Source organism: Taudactylus pleione, unplaced genomic scaffold, assembly GCF_031769625.1.
Source record: "Taudactylus pleione unplaced genomic scaffold, aTauple2 ptg000174l, whole genome shotgun sequence".
Classification (NCBI taxonomy): domain Eukaryota; kingdom Metazoa; phylum Chordata; class Amphibia; order Anura; family Myobatrachidae; genus Taudactylus; species Taudactylus pleione.
This window is the reverse complement of record NW_028284576.1, coordinates 2,883,993-2,899,229: the sequence shown is the minus strand read 5'-3', so window position 1 is coordinate 2,899,229 and position 15,237 is coordinate 2,883,993. Positions and strand designations below refer to the sequence as shown.

Genomic DNA, 15,237 nt, shown 5'->3' with positions numbered 1-15,237 from the left:
GTGGCCATGGCTCTAACCAGTGTTTGTAGCAAAAAAAAATGCCACTTCCAGCGTATTAGCTTCCACCAACATACGCACACTAATTTAGGCAAATGTCCTCTCATATCGGGTCTAATTGGGGGTTATTATAATGAGTGCCTAGTACCCGCTTTCCCACACCATCGCAGACTGATGTTTCTCATCTGTCAGTGGCCATGTAAGGGACATTCATGCTTCCCGTGTTTATTTGGTTACCTATTGACCATTTAGGTCCTAGGCAACCACCAAAGTTCTCCTGATAAGACAACAGTGCCGGCCTTGAACCTACAGACATGTTCCAGAAAGCATATGTTTTGTGATTAGTTTTGTATCCCTTCATGCAATGTTTCTTGGGCAGTTTGTCCGCCTACTGAACAGTATTGCCCCACTACCGGAACATACCACCACTCCCCAGCCGAAGAAGTCAACTGAACTATATAGACATTCCCTATTCCCAAGGTTCCAGATTGCCCTCTGACTACAGGGCCAGATTAACAATAGGGCGGATGGAGCTACAGCTCCAGGCCTCCAAATAAAAATAGGCCCATCATCATGACAGCATGATGTTGTCTGACCATCTGCTCTCCACATGGTCAGCCATAAATCATAAGTAGTAAAATTGTATTTCTAGTTACCTCACAAAATAGAAATTTTTTTCTTTTACATATCTACGGAGACATTGGTGTTGAGATTATAGCGGGTGTATATGCCCATGTGGCTCTGGCCACACCACACAGCACTGGTCACACCTCATCTGCTTTTCACAATAGGCCTTTAATCATTTTCAGCTCCAGGCCCATGTGGCCCTCAATCCGGCCCTGTCTGACTAAATCACTTTGCAGCCAGGCCGACGGAGGCCATACATTCCCCTCTTTGCCCTGAGCCCAGTAGGTCACATGACCTGCTAATGTACGTATATATAGTTAGGCCCGAGCCTAGTTTCACAGACTCTTTGAGCATCCCCAAAGCTTGGAGCATAACTAGAGGGGGGGGCATACAAGGACTGAGCCATTAAATCACTGTTTTATTCAATTTATTATCCACTAAAAAAAAAAAAAAAGAACAGCAAAGGCAAAGAGGAGTGAGAACTCCCCCCGTAAAGTAAACGAGATTCCCCCTGCGTTGTGTTTTCAAGGTCCTCAGGAAATGATCTGAGAGAGAGGATTGTGCGCACGTATTTATTTAAGCTATGGATGTTGGCAAAAGGGTAAAAAGTCAAGTCCTGGAATCACTTGTAGAATGAGATAATGATTGAGTAGCTGACTCTGGCCCCGAAGGTTAAGGCCGCCTGAGTTTTGTAATCTTTACAAGGCAGTATGAAAGCGCTAGTTATAGAGCCATGAAGGGACAGATTCTGTGATTGTGTTTGCTTTTTTTTTTTTGAGGTGAAGGTGATGATACAAGGGCGAGCCGTGCGCTACTGCAATACCACGGGAAGCCGCCTGCTTGTCATTCTCTTGGATTAACATTATTACCACAGCATTAGGCTTGTAGACAGCGCTACATGATACTGTATTAGTGTGTGTGCAGGGGCCTGATCAGAGACTGGCGCCATGGCGATATTTACGCAGACCGAGCCATTGTTTACTTATAAGCCACAATGCGATTACGTTCGCACAGAGGAACCGCTCGCATAGAGAGTGGTAACGGGGGGGGGGGGCAGGGGTCACAAAAACGCAGATGTGTGTCTGACCGTTTGAACGCCGTTTCATGTGCGAGCGTAAATTTGCCATTGCTATTACATTCGCAGCATGATGGCTCTCAGTGGGCGAGGAGAGCTGCGGCGTTTGCGGCTGGTCACACCTGCTATAAGGGCAAGATGGCTGCTCGATGTGAATCGATGTTACCGATATTTACGGATGTAAGCCCCGTCATGCGCAGATGAGAAGGCAGCAGTGGGCGTCCCTATGCTCGGGAATGATCTTTGCAACCACAGCTGCGATCGCCTTAGCGATATATATATATATATATATATATATAACCTAGTATATAGCACAGCATAATTATTTGTCTACAAAAGATACTTGGTTCTCGTGCAGTCTTAGGAAGTAGCTTAATATAAGAAAAAACGCCAACGTTTTAGTTTTGAAGCCAAACCACTTTCTCGGGATTTCTAGATTGAAATGACGGCACAGGGCCACGACTGACGCGATCGTTTAGCAGTATGGGGCGTGTATTGTAATTTTTGTGCATCTAGAAAAACTTTTTACTTAGTGACAGTATGAGAAAAAGATTTAAAAACAAAAAAAAAATCGATATTAAATATCCTACTGTAAAGTGCAAAGGAATATGCTGGAATTATATAAATAAATGTTGATAAATATTGTTTATAAATATAAACGGCCCACGTGTGCGGATCTCGGACAGCGGCACTACTTTGTCAGTATGCCAGCCCAATATGGCCGCGCCCACCAACATGCTGGGCCTCAGTTAGAGGTAGGGTGCAAATGAATAAAAAATGCAGAGACAGATTTAGAGGTGTGTTGGGGGTGCTAGCTCAAATCTAAATTGCATCGTGTATATATATAAATATATATATATAATATTGCATCCAGTCAACTGGACTTTGTGCTAACCACAAACGAGTCCCAGAATATTTAAAGACCGGTTAGTATGTAAATGAACTTTCCCTCTGTAGATGGCACAGGATGACCAGTTTTAAAATAAAGCGCCAACAGCCTTGAACAAAAACCAAGCCGCATTAAGGTGCAGTAGATGCCAGACCTTTAATAAGACTGGCAAAGCTGCCTATTGGTGGAAAAACAACAACAAGGCTCCTTAATGGTGTATGTTTCTGATGGAAATGTGCCGTACGCTGGTAATGTACAAACACAAACCATTAAGCCAGGATTTCTGCTGGCAAAAGACAATTCGAGCATATGGCCCCCGTAGTCTTTGCTAATGGAAAATTGGACATGTACAGTGGTTGGGCTTGTTCTATCCTGTCCGTGAGCTGTAGGAAAACATAACTTGTCCAAGCAGATCCAGTGATGTGCTTATATTACGGGGTCCGAGCCTGAATATCACCCTGCCGGCATCAACCTATTTTAATTCATATTCCGCACCAGTAAAAATTGATAAACATTAGTAGATCATTTAGACTTATGTTTACCTGTTATTTTAAGAAATTATTTTGTACAATACAAGCCAGTAGGGCCTCACGGCTCTGTTACCATCACTTTCATTCCAAATACTAATTATAAAATATATTATTGACTAGAATTCCACCCCACTGTTCTAGAAATGCATAATTTGAAAGTACATGCAATTTAAAACAATAGGAAAAAATAAAATAAAAAATGATATATATAGATATAACTGATAGGTTCAGGGTAGGAGGTCCCTTTCCTGGGCTAGATGGCTATCTCCAAACATGCAGCAGCCAGGAAACAGCACACTGATTCGGGGGTTTTGTGCAAGCTAGCCACAGCTAGTTTTTATTGTGCAGTATAAAAGCAGAAATCATGAAAATAAATCCTAGCCTGTCTGGGCACTAACTAAACAACAGATTCCCTCTCTCAAAATGGTAGTACCTATTGCCCTTACCACAAACATAGGCATATACACAGTACTTACAGGTAGTACATCACAGTGTCTCTAAACAAGCCTGACTGCCTGATCTCCCCTAGGTAATGCCACCCTGAGCCAAACCCTGACACAGCTTATATGAGCCTCCCACAGCTGCAGGTACTATTTAGCTTTCTCTCAAACTCAAGGCAGGAAAAGCCGAACCGGATTTGAGGATGGAGCCCTCCCTTCACTCTCACATCCACACCCCCAGGACCCATTATCCGGCTTTTTCTTAAAGCCCAAACGCTGATCAGGCATAAACAGACATTTCCTGGGGGTTTAAAATACATATGTCAGAAACCTTGGAGAAATATATTTGCCATTTAGCACTTTACCAGTGCTTCTATATATATGCAGTTCGTATTTGGCTCGAATCTTCCCAAAAACTAGGGATCTCAGAATGAGGCAAAACGTCACCTTTCACGGACTTCTGCGCTGAGATGTCCGTGAAAGATGACGTTTTGTATCGTTCTGAGATCTGAACTTGGAGGAAAGATTCGGAAATAAACTGAAACGCCCGCTGCTAATATTAATATATATAATATTTAGGGGTCTATTTACTAAGCTGTGTTAGGAGATAAAGTGAACGGTGATAAGGTACCAGTCAATCAGCTCCTAACTGCCATTTTTCAAACACAGCCTGCGACATGACAGTTAGGAGCTGATTGGTTGGTACCTTACCTCTGTTTCACTTTATCTTCTAACACAGCTTAGTAAATAGACCCCTAAGAGAGGTAGGAGCAGATGGGTAGGTAAAGATAGGGATAATTATAGGTAGAGATATATCTATTATCTAGCTCTACCTATAATACCTATATACAGGTTGAGTCTCCCATATCCAAAATGCTTGGGACCAGTGGTATTTTGGATATCAGATTTGGAATATTTGCATACCATAATAAGGGGTCTATTTACTAAGCAGTGTTAGGAGACAGAGTGAAAAGTGATAAGAAAGTGATAAGGTGCCAGCCAATCAGCTCCCAACTGTCATCTAACAGGCTGTGTTTGAAAAATGACAGTTGGGAGCTGATTGGCTGGCACCTTATCACTTCATTATCACTTGTCACTCTGTATCTTATCACTGCTTAGAAAATAGTCCCCTATATCATACAGGTCCTGAGAGGATAGAGACTAGGGGGTCTATTTATTAAGCAGTGTTAGGAGTAATAAGGTGCCAGCCAATCAGCTCCCAACTGTCATTTTTCAAACACAGCCTGTGAGATGACAATTGGGAGCTGATTGGCTGGCACCTTATCACTTTTCACTCTGTCTCCTAACACTGCTTAGTAAATAAACCCCTAAGATATATTGGACATGGACCCAAGTCTAAACACAATACATTCATGTTCCATATACACCTTATACACACAGCCTGCAGGTAATTTTGTACAGTATTTTTTATATTTTTGTGCATCAAACAAGGTACCTATAAAAGTAGAGATATAGGTCGACATACATATATAGGTTGGGATAGAGATATAGAGAAATATATATATATATGTTTATACATGTGTGTGTGTATATAATATATACTGTATGTATATGTGTGTATATATATATATATATATATATATATCATTGTGCAGGGTTTTTAATGGCGAAAGCACAATTTTTTATATGTACAATATAATGTGTTATAGTCAGAGGAGAGCCGCTGTGTCTATTCTAATATAACTCGGTCATGCAGAGTTCAGTTCATTTTGTTCAGTTAAATAAGCTGCACTTAAAATTTACTGTAAAAATATTCCAGTTAATACTTCTAAGATTTATTTGTTTTAATTTGCTGTTTCCATTTCTTTCGTGTTAGAGTGATGGTAATCTAATACACAGCTATTATATGTGTGGGTTGTTTTGCTATACTGCAGATACTAGCTTACAGGCTTACAGAATAACTATTGCTTAAAACTTAGACAAAACAAAAAAACAGCATGCCAGTGTGCCATTGTAATCCCCGAGGGCCAGTGTGCCATTGTAATCCCCGAGGGCCAGTGTGCCATTGTTCTCCCCGAGGGCCAGTGTGCCATTGTTCTCCCCGAGGGCCAGTGTGCCATTGTTCTCCCCGAGGGCCAGTGTGCCATTGTTCTCCCCGAGGGCCAGTGTGCCATTGTTCTCCCCGAGGGCCAGTGTGCCATTGTCCTCCCCGAGGGCCAGTGTGCCATTGTCCTCCCCGAGGGCCAGTGTGCCATTGTCCTCCCCGAGGGCCAGTGTGCCATTGTCCTCCCCGAGGGCCAGTGTGCCATTGTTCTCGCCGAGGGCCAGTGTGCCATTGTTCTCCCCGAGGGCCAGTGTGCCATTGTTCTCCTCGAGGGCCAGTGTGCCATTGTTCTCCCCGAGGGCCAGTGTGCCATTGTTCTCCCCGATGGTCAGTGTACCCTTGTTTTGGGAACAAAAAAAAAAGACTCTGCTAACGACGGGCGCTCCATCGTTAGGGGTCTCGTAGCAGACGGGGCGAGCTGTCGATGTTGAGTGACAGCTCGCCCCGTTTGGTGGGCGGGCCAGGGGCGTGCCTGGCCAAATGGAGGCGTTCCAGTCGGAACGCTTGTCGTTTGGGGGGGGGGGCCCCACTGACATCATTGCTGATGTCAGTGGGGAACTTCCTGCTCAAAAAGAGCAGGAAGCTCACTGGGGCTTACGAATGACCAGACCCTACCCTATGGTCTGGTCGTTAGCCAAGATGGTCTTGACCATCGCGACCAACACCCATGTCGGTCGTTAGAGCTGTGGGTGTTAACAGTTCAGGATGCAAGTGGCCGCCCTGATTCAGAGCGACCGCTTGCATCTAACGACCGCCTCTGCATGAGGCCCTATATTCCATATCTGTCTTTCAGGGAACCCAAAAATACAGCCATAGGTAGTGGGGCATGTATAGTGTAAGGATATTAGGAGTGACTGAAATATTTATTGTCCATTGATTCTTGTTCCCCTATGAAAGTGATGACATGAAAGCTTTGCTTATTTACAGATATTTACAGTTTCATACATACACAGTACAGGTCCATAGATAATTAGATTCCTATGTCCAAATGAGCTCCGTTGTAACTTAAGTGGCCAATCTGAGCATTTGGCAAGAAATAATGATTGAGACTGTGGAATTCTGTGGCCATAATAATGTAAACATTCATTTTAAGAAAGAGCCCTCACTAATGATACATCTCTCAGGATTTACATTGCTCTTGTTTTTGTTACTAAAAAGCAATTCAAATATAGTATAGTATGTACTATTTAGCATAAACAAACCTCTTCTTTATCAGCATTTAGGCGTGTGTTATACTGACCATATATGTTTGTTTGACCATAGTTTCCCGTTTTTGCCTTCTGTTTGGTGTAGGTCTCCTGTATGCAGTTTATAAATGCCCTGTTGACCTCCCCAGAGGATCTGGATTTCCGGATACACCTGAGGAATGAATTCCTGCGATGCGGACTGAAGAACATATTACCTGTAAGTAAAGACCTTCTGCACTGACTCCGTACAGCACAGAAATCCTTCAATACTGTGCCCCCGAATCAATAGCACAATCGATGGCTTCTGCACAGGGATTCAATGTTACCTGCGATGTGCTGAGGGTAGCATTGCCGTGCACTTGGGTGAGGCAGAGTTTTAGATTGATTTTGCCAGCTGCAACTTAGGTTTTGCTGTTTATAGATGGGGGGATTGTATATTAGTCATCTAAAGCATCACGCAGAAAAGTGTAATTAAGTGATTTTCCTACTGTTATTATGACGATGGACCGGCCACAGAGCGAGTCACAGGCTCAACATTTATGTGGGCAAAGAGGAGCCCTTAAGAAATCGGATAAAGATTTTCTGATAAAGGGACGTTTCCGCGTATATGTCCCGTACAAACGCCTAGTACCGCTCATCCAAATAAAACGCAGATCTCCAGACCTCGCGGTAATTTACAACTCGGAATCTCTTGCAGAAACTGAAATTCTTTACTCTTAAAAAAACCATCGAAATAAGAGACATTGAAGAATGATAGATGGGAGGGCTGTAGTCCAAAATGATGGGGCAGTAATCTACTCTACACCACCATTACATGTATTCATCATAACAAACTTGCCTGGACAGGAGGTAGACATGGGGGCTCTACTCGTTCCTCTAACATAGAAATATATATATTTTCTAGGATGATGGTTGTTACCAGGGCCGCAACTAGGGGTGGGGGGGCTAGAGGTGCACGTGCACCGGGTGCCGGATAGCAGGGGGTGAAAAAAAGCTGACTCGCGGTGGCTTGGGGGCTGTAGATTCAGAAAACGGCCATTCAAAAATGGCCGCCACCAAAGAGGAGACAAATGCTAGAGGTCCTAACTGGACCTCTAGTGTTTGTTTCCTCCTTGGCGGCAGCCATTTTTGGATGGCCGTTTTCAGCAGATTCCATGCAGACTAGCCATCCGCATGGACTCTGCTGAAAACAGCCATCCAAAAATGGCCGCCGCCGAGGAGGAGACAGATGCTAGACGTCCTACTGGACCTCTAGTGTCTGTTAGGCCAGTGCAATGTGCACAGCATTTCCGGCACCGGGAAAGCTGGCGCTGCCGGGAAAATATGCTGAAAGCTGCGTCTTCTCCCGTGCAATCCCCTGGCAATGAGCATAAACCCCCCTGGCAATGAGCATAAACCCCATGGCAACGAGCATAAACCAAATGGCAACGAGCATGTAACCCCTGGCAACAAGCATGGAACCCCTGGTAATGAGCATGGAAATGGTAATGAGCATAAAACCCCTGGCAACGAGAAGGTAATTTTTAAGTAATTAGAAGCCTTACTGTGGGGTATAAAATGGTGTTGGGCAAATATGTAAGTGGCACTTTGGTAATAAGCATTACAGTGTGTGGCATAATGTGTAAAGGGCATTATGGTGTGTGGAATAATGTAAGTCACTATACCAGGGATGTCTGAGTAGTGCACTGCCTTATGGAGGAGCAAGGACAAAATCCAGGTACAGGAAGGGAGGGGGCGCAAAATTGGTGCCTTGCACCGTGTGGCAGATATCCTAGTTTCGGCCCTGTTGTTACATAAATGGAGACCGATATTTAAGTTGCACAATTTAAGGGTTATTCATGCACAATTCCCAGGGCCATTCAGCCCATTATATTGTAGCTATCAAAACGATGCTGAGATGCTACATAATATACACAATCCCTAGTATAGCCCCTCTGCCACCATTATTTACCAGGCTTCTCCAAAACAGCACCGCCTACTGGAGAGTTGCAATATTACAGTATATGCCTACAAGTCCTTGATCTAAATCTGACACCTTTTAAAATGTTAGTTTGGATAAATGCGCTCCTGCGATTCCATGTTTTATACGGTCACTTCCAGCGCATCTATTTTTATGCATCAGTTATATTTTTCTTTATAATTAAATAGTTCCCTTTAATCATAAATAAGGAACCTAGGCTAATTTCAGCTCACAGTATACGGAGAAGCCTTATCACCGTACGGCAAAAGCATAATAGCACAAATAGGCCAGACGAACTAACGCATAAAACCCTGTGACTTATTAGCTGCGGTATACGGAATGAAATTAAATTTTAATCTAATGAGAGCGAGGAAAATAGTTTAGCGCTCAAACTATTTATATCTTTTTTTTTTTTTTTTTGGGGGGGGGGAAGTATTTAGCCCCCGTACAGCTAGTGCCAGCATAGCATTTTACCATCTATATCTGTGTAATGAATCCGTGTCGCTGCTTCTCTCTCTGGTCAGTGTTTAAAGCACCTTGTAGAATGTTGAACTATTTAATTTCCTCCTGTCGCCTTCCTGTAAATTAAGCCAGCTTTGAAGAAATATTAAAATAGCCGTCTTCCTAATGCAATTCTTTTGGTGGACCACTGCTCGGGGGATAAATTAAAGCTCATTCAAGCACATACGTGACAAGGACAGTTATCAGCCGCGGGTCAGTTCCCAGCTGAGATTTTCATGGCAGCCACTTGGAGTTCACTGAACATTTTCCTTAAACATTATTGTTTTACCAGTGTGCGCGGAGTAGACAATTTAAATGGAGTTGACCGTAAAATGGTCTGTTTCCTTAATTGAATAACTTGGGGACATATTTATGCTTAATGTGTTCTGTGTCATATAGGCTTTTGCTCTTGTCTAATGGTTTGTGTGCACTTTCCTCAAAACACTTAAGTTGCTTGTGGATTGTGCGTTCTGAAACACTGAGTTCCCCAGACAAATGGAGGCAATAACACTGAATTACCGCAGACGAATCTCTCTCGCCTCCGTTTGATACTATGGTCGAGCTACAGTTATTAGTAAACTATGGATTTGTCTTGTGTATTTTTCCATATTGCATTTATCACATTAATTATAGAACACTTTTCATTTTTTTTTATTAAATATGCTCAAATTACACTTACAGAAATGAAAATGTTTAAAGGGGAACTATTCTTAGTAAAAAATGGCTAAAAAGTTGCTTTAAGGTGTCTGTTCTTCACCAAGTTAAGTTTGCCGCCCAGAGACCAATAATGTTTCTGGACTGTTCTGGAGACCTTGGGGTTGGCTAATAAAGGATAATTAGTCCATTTACTGTGGCTTTTGCAGTGCACTCAGTTACCAGGAGATCATTTGCAAAACAAGCGGCTTTGTAGCAGCTACAAAGTCACATCGGGTTGTTTTGAGCCGAGATGTATTTTTAGTTTAACACAAGCAGACGTGACTTTCATCGCAGTCGGTGGAGAACATTTGTAGCACTGGATAATATCGCATTAGGAGACGGCATGGCTGGGCTGCCTCCTACAAAAGTTATATGTGTCCTTTAGGTTACCGGAGGGGACGGGGGAGATTTGAGAAAGTGGAGAAATTGGGATTTCTATAACCATTGCGCTTAAGTTCTTATCATTGCTGCTAGTTACACCAGGTTTCCTTTACAGTACTTCACTTATGTCCCATAAAGAAGTATGGTGTTTGAGAATTCTAACCATGGGCACCGAGAGGGGGGTCTGTACAAATGACTGAGGCTTGGGCCCAGGGGCGTTTTTAGAGAGGAAAGGGCCCGTGTGCAGTCTCCGTCACGGGCCCCCTCCTCTCTGCCCGGCGGCTGGCAGCGCACTGAGCTGTGCGCGGCCAGCGCCGGAGTTATAGACTCTGGGCACTAGAGTGCGCCCAGAGTCTATAGAATATGCGCAGGTCACCGGGAAAGTGGCCGCGGTGGCTATTTTTCCCTGTACTGCGCATGCGCAAATGACGGGAAAATGTCAGCGGCGGCCATTTTACAGTTGTTTTTGCAGCGCCGGACCCCCGCTCCGACGTGGGAGTCCGGAGAGGTATGTAATGCTATGGGTGCAGAGTGTGCGGTGCGGGGCCCCCCTGGACCCAGGGGCCCGTGTGCCCTGCTCACCCTGCACCCATTATAGATACGCCCCTGCTTGGGCCTGCTATAGAGGCTCAGGTTAGGCCTGGCCACTCCTTCCTACCGGGGCTTTGCATTTCCCGTGATGGCCATGTTCTCGCCTTCATTTATTTGGGGCGTGATGGACATGTTATCGCCTCCATTTATTTGGGGTGTGATGGCCATGTTATCGCCTCCATTTATTTGGGGTGTGATGGCCATGTTATCGCCTCCATTTATTTGGGGCGTGATGGCCATGTTATCGCCTTCATTTATTTGGGGCGTGATGGCCATGTTATCTCCTCCATTTATTTGGGGTGTGATGGCCATGTTATCGCCTCTATTTATTTGGGGCGTGATGGCCATGTTTTCACCTCCATTTATTTGGGGCGTGATGGCCATGTTATCTCCTCCATTTATTTGGGGTGTGATGGCCATGTTATCGCCTCCATTTATTTGGGGTGTGATGGCCATGTTATCGCCTCCATTTATTTGGGGTGTGATGGCCATGTTATCGCCTCCATTTATTTGGGGTGCGATGGCCATGTTATCGCCTCACTTTATTTGGGGCAAGATGTATCAAACATCACATTTTTGAAAGCGATACATCTTGCCACTTACCGCATGCATAGCGGCATTTATTAACGTCGTAAGCATGTAGTTTGCTATTAAAACCGTAAAGAACATCTATTACGAGGAAAGGAGCTATCTTTTTGCGGATTTATGACTTCGGAGTCCTTCTGCGCATGCGCTGCCATTGCCCAGCACATGTGCGAGCTGCGGTGGGCGCTGGGAGGGATCCTATGGGATCCCTCTTAGGGTATTATCCGAAAAGAAGCCCGTAGGCTTCTAATATCCAACGCCACATATAGGTGGTCCTAAACAGCCGTCAATGCCTCAGATGTTTTTCTTACGTTCATTGCCACAAAATGGGTTATACTCCTCGAGCAGGCTGGTCCTGGGCTGCCCCGTGTAACAACCAAGGGACATTATGCCATATAGTTTGCGTAGCCCATTATCGAGAACCCCCAGCAGCCGAGCGGTTAATTCCCTGATACCCCATCCATTTTTTATGAATTGTATTACACTGTTAAATCAATTGCAAAATTTAGCAACGTTGCAGAAAAGTTGGTGCCTACAGTAATATCCCTGGTATTAACGTGTAAATAATTGAACCACATTTGAAAACCACTGTCAAGCGTCAATAATGCGGGTTACATTGTTCCTCGTCGTAATTGACAGCTGAATAGCAGCGCATGTAAACAATATGCAAAGGATTGAATTCAGCAGCAGTTCCGATCCTGACTCGGTTTGTTGAAATGGAAATAAATTTGCGCTCATAACAAACTGTTTAATTACTCCATAAGATAAAAGGAATTCGAAAAGCTGCAAACGGCAGCAAAAAAAGAAGTTAATATGAGGATTGTTTAAGTTATTATTCTTGTTATACAGACACAAATATTTGAGACACGATATTTTATAAATCTGCTGTATAATTTATATGCAATAAAACATGATAGTAAGTAAAACGCATCACAGTAACAAACAAATATTAAAATGAACGTTACTGAAATACTAAAAATTCTACAGTGTATATTTTTTTTCAGGATTTTTTAGACAATACCACACGTAGTATAAGGTTTGTATACTGAATAAAAAAACAAATATGTACAGTATGCTTTTTATAATCCAATAAATAGGTTTTATAGACTGGAGTAACCAGAAAATATTGTAACGTCTTTAATATCAAATGTCAGTTTAAGGCTGGGTACACACTATGATGTGTATCCAGCCCGACCTCAGCAGCTATGAGACTCAGCGGAGGGAGCCGGCATCGGCAAGCGCATACACACTTACCGATGCGGGCAGCGACGGGGGGAGCATGGCCCTCGCTAACGATATCCCCCATTGGCCATGCGTAGGGCTGACGGTGGATGTCGCTGACGACCCGTGGGGGCGCGCATGGTCAACGACAAAGCTGGTACACACTAGACGATGTACCCAATATGTCGCTCCAATCCGCCAGCTCGGACGGCATATTGTCTAGTGTGTACCCAGCGTGTCATGTTTTATTATGGCGATAACAAAACTGCACCATTTTTAACTTCTTAGCATAAGACGGTTTGGAAGTAGTAGAGCAAAGCCGCAGGTGGGCATCTCGATACATCTCCTGGCTCCAGTGAGTCTTGCTTATTTTCGCATCGCAATAGCGTGCACATTCGCAGCAGCGGCATTGGCGTAACAGTCTGAATCAGGCCATTAAAATGTTATAGAAGGGGAAGTATAAAGAAGAAGAATTGTGAAGACAGCAAATATGTGGAAGGAAGTTTTATACTGTAGATTGAGGCTAATTGAACGATCGTTATTATTATTCCTGCGAACACCCCGAGTGTCTTTTACTTTGGTCTTTTTTTTTCTGTCATTGATGCGAAGTTTAATTTTTTTTTTTCCTCTTTAAATTTCCAGCATCTAAAGGATAAGGAGAACGAGGAGCTTGATATTCAGTTAAAAGTATTTGATGAGAATAGAGAAGACGACCTCCTGGAACTCTCCCATCGCCTCAGGGACATCCGAGCAGAGATGGAATATCCTTCTTATAACAACTTAAGTGTATCGTATATTTGTTTTGTGATCTGCGCTCTCTCGGATCTAGCAGGTCATGTCTTCATGGTTCATATGGGGAAGCGCTGTTATAAACAGTTGGTTGACTAATCGCCACTGTCGCAGTTGTCCTCAGTGCCGCCGTAGGAGTCACAGTAATAATAGTATATAGGACCGCCAGCTAAGTGTTAAGGCTTAGGGGATTCGGCTACAGAGCATCGCTTACTTTTTAATGATGGGTGTTTTTGTTTAAAAAAAAACAAAAAAAACCATCCCTTTAATGAGTTCACGTGCCATTGGTTCTTGGAGTCACCCAGCGCTAAATTATACGGTATGTGCGTATTCTAGATTTCAATTTACATCCCTAGGCCCCATTTGCTGCTACACCCTCACCCCGTTCTACATCATTGCAGAACTCTATGACGCAAATGCACTGCGTCTCGGAGACACGGAGAGTTGAACGCAAGTTGGTTTTGCAGATAGAATTGCGCTATTTTGCACCGCACATGCTCCACAGAGGAGCACGCCGGCATACGCAGTACAGCTTGTGACGGAAGCCGGTGAAATTGATAACTGGGCATTCGCATGAGGCCGCTTAGCGTGGGGGGGGCAGGGAGGGGATTTTGAACTATGCAGCGTTATCCAAAGGCGGCGATCTGACTCGCTAAGGATAAGGCTGGTGCAAGTGCGCCAAGGGGCGGTGTGGTCGCATATAGTCGTACAATGCAGTGGTATGGACGAATACCCGCCTTCAGTCCTGCGCACGCTAGGCTGGGGCAATTGCCGCCGAATTGCATATCTTTGATGACTTCATAAGAGGTTGTGTATTATTAATGCATTTCTACTCGTTCTACTTCCACGATGCATATAAGGGTTAATGCCGAATTTCCCACGCTGGGTAACCCCTGCGTTCCCAGTGTTACCCTTACACACCTGTCTGAAAATCCCGATACAAAAAGCGCAGCCCTGCCAATTATCAGAGATCTGCAAGCGCCTGCAGATGGGGCGACTGAGAGAGAAATCCATTTAGATTGCATCCTGTACGTGTCAACAGGAAGAGCTGATAAATATGGATCAAGGTCTAAGCATGAAAATGTATCCACAACGTTACATTGTGTTAGCAGCTGAGCCGCTCAGTGAGGAAAGGGGATCGGAAGTAAAGCAATGGCATTATCCACTTTACCTTAATGAAGGGAGAGCCAAGATCTATTGAGTCCCTGGATGTAGACGAGAGCAGGGCAGGTAATCCTGGGAATACATTTAGCATTGATCTAACGGTGAGGAGACCTTATAGGGGATGGAACACTTCTATTTAATGCCATTTGCAGGATGCTGTAGAATAACATGACACATGATCACATTCCGATTTTTTTTAAAACAAAATGCTAATTTTTTTTTTTTTTTTTTTTTAATCAAACCTGTAACTTTCTATCTGTTGGGAGACACCAACCCCAACAAACCCTACCGGATCTTTAAATGATCTTCTCTGTAAAAATGCCAACGTGGTTAAACCTTATTATGAAGCCATTGGTGGCGCAGTGCTTATGTAAGAAAATTGTTGGTTGCATTATGTTATAGAGGGGATATATTTTATCCTTTTACACCTATCCTTACCCCACCCACCTGTGGCCTGAGATATATTCTACATACAAACAAGCCCCCCGGCATACAACCAAAAACAAAAAGGACTTCTGTACTAAAATTAGAAACGCCCC

General features: G+C 43.8%; 1 protein-coding gene across 3 annotated transcripts in view; it reads left to right on the top strand.

Annotated features, from left to right (window-relative positions):
- Positions 1-15,237, top strand: part of DIAPH2 (diaphanous related formin 2) — a 1,301,891-nt gene that overhangs the window by 335,411 nt on the left and 951,243 nt on the right. For all 3 annotated transcript variants that reach the window (XM_088475573.1, XM_088475574.1, XM_088475575.1), the window contains 2 exons: positions 6,917-7,027; positions 13,388-13,506. In XM_088475573.1, coding sequence (XP_088331699.1) covers positions 6,917-7,027; positions 13,388-13,506 — 230 coding nt within the window. The remainder of the gene's footprint in view (positions 1-6,916; positions 7,028-13,387; positions 13,507-15,237) is intronic.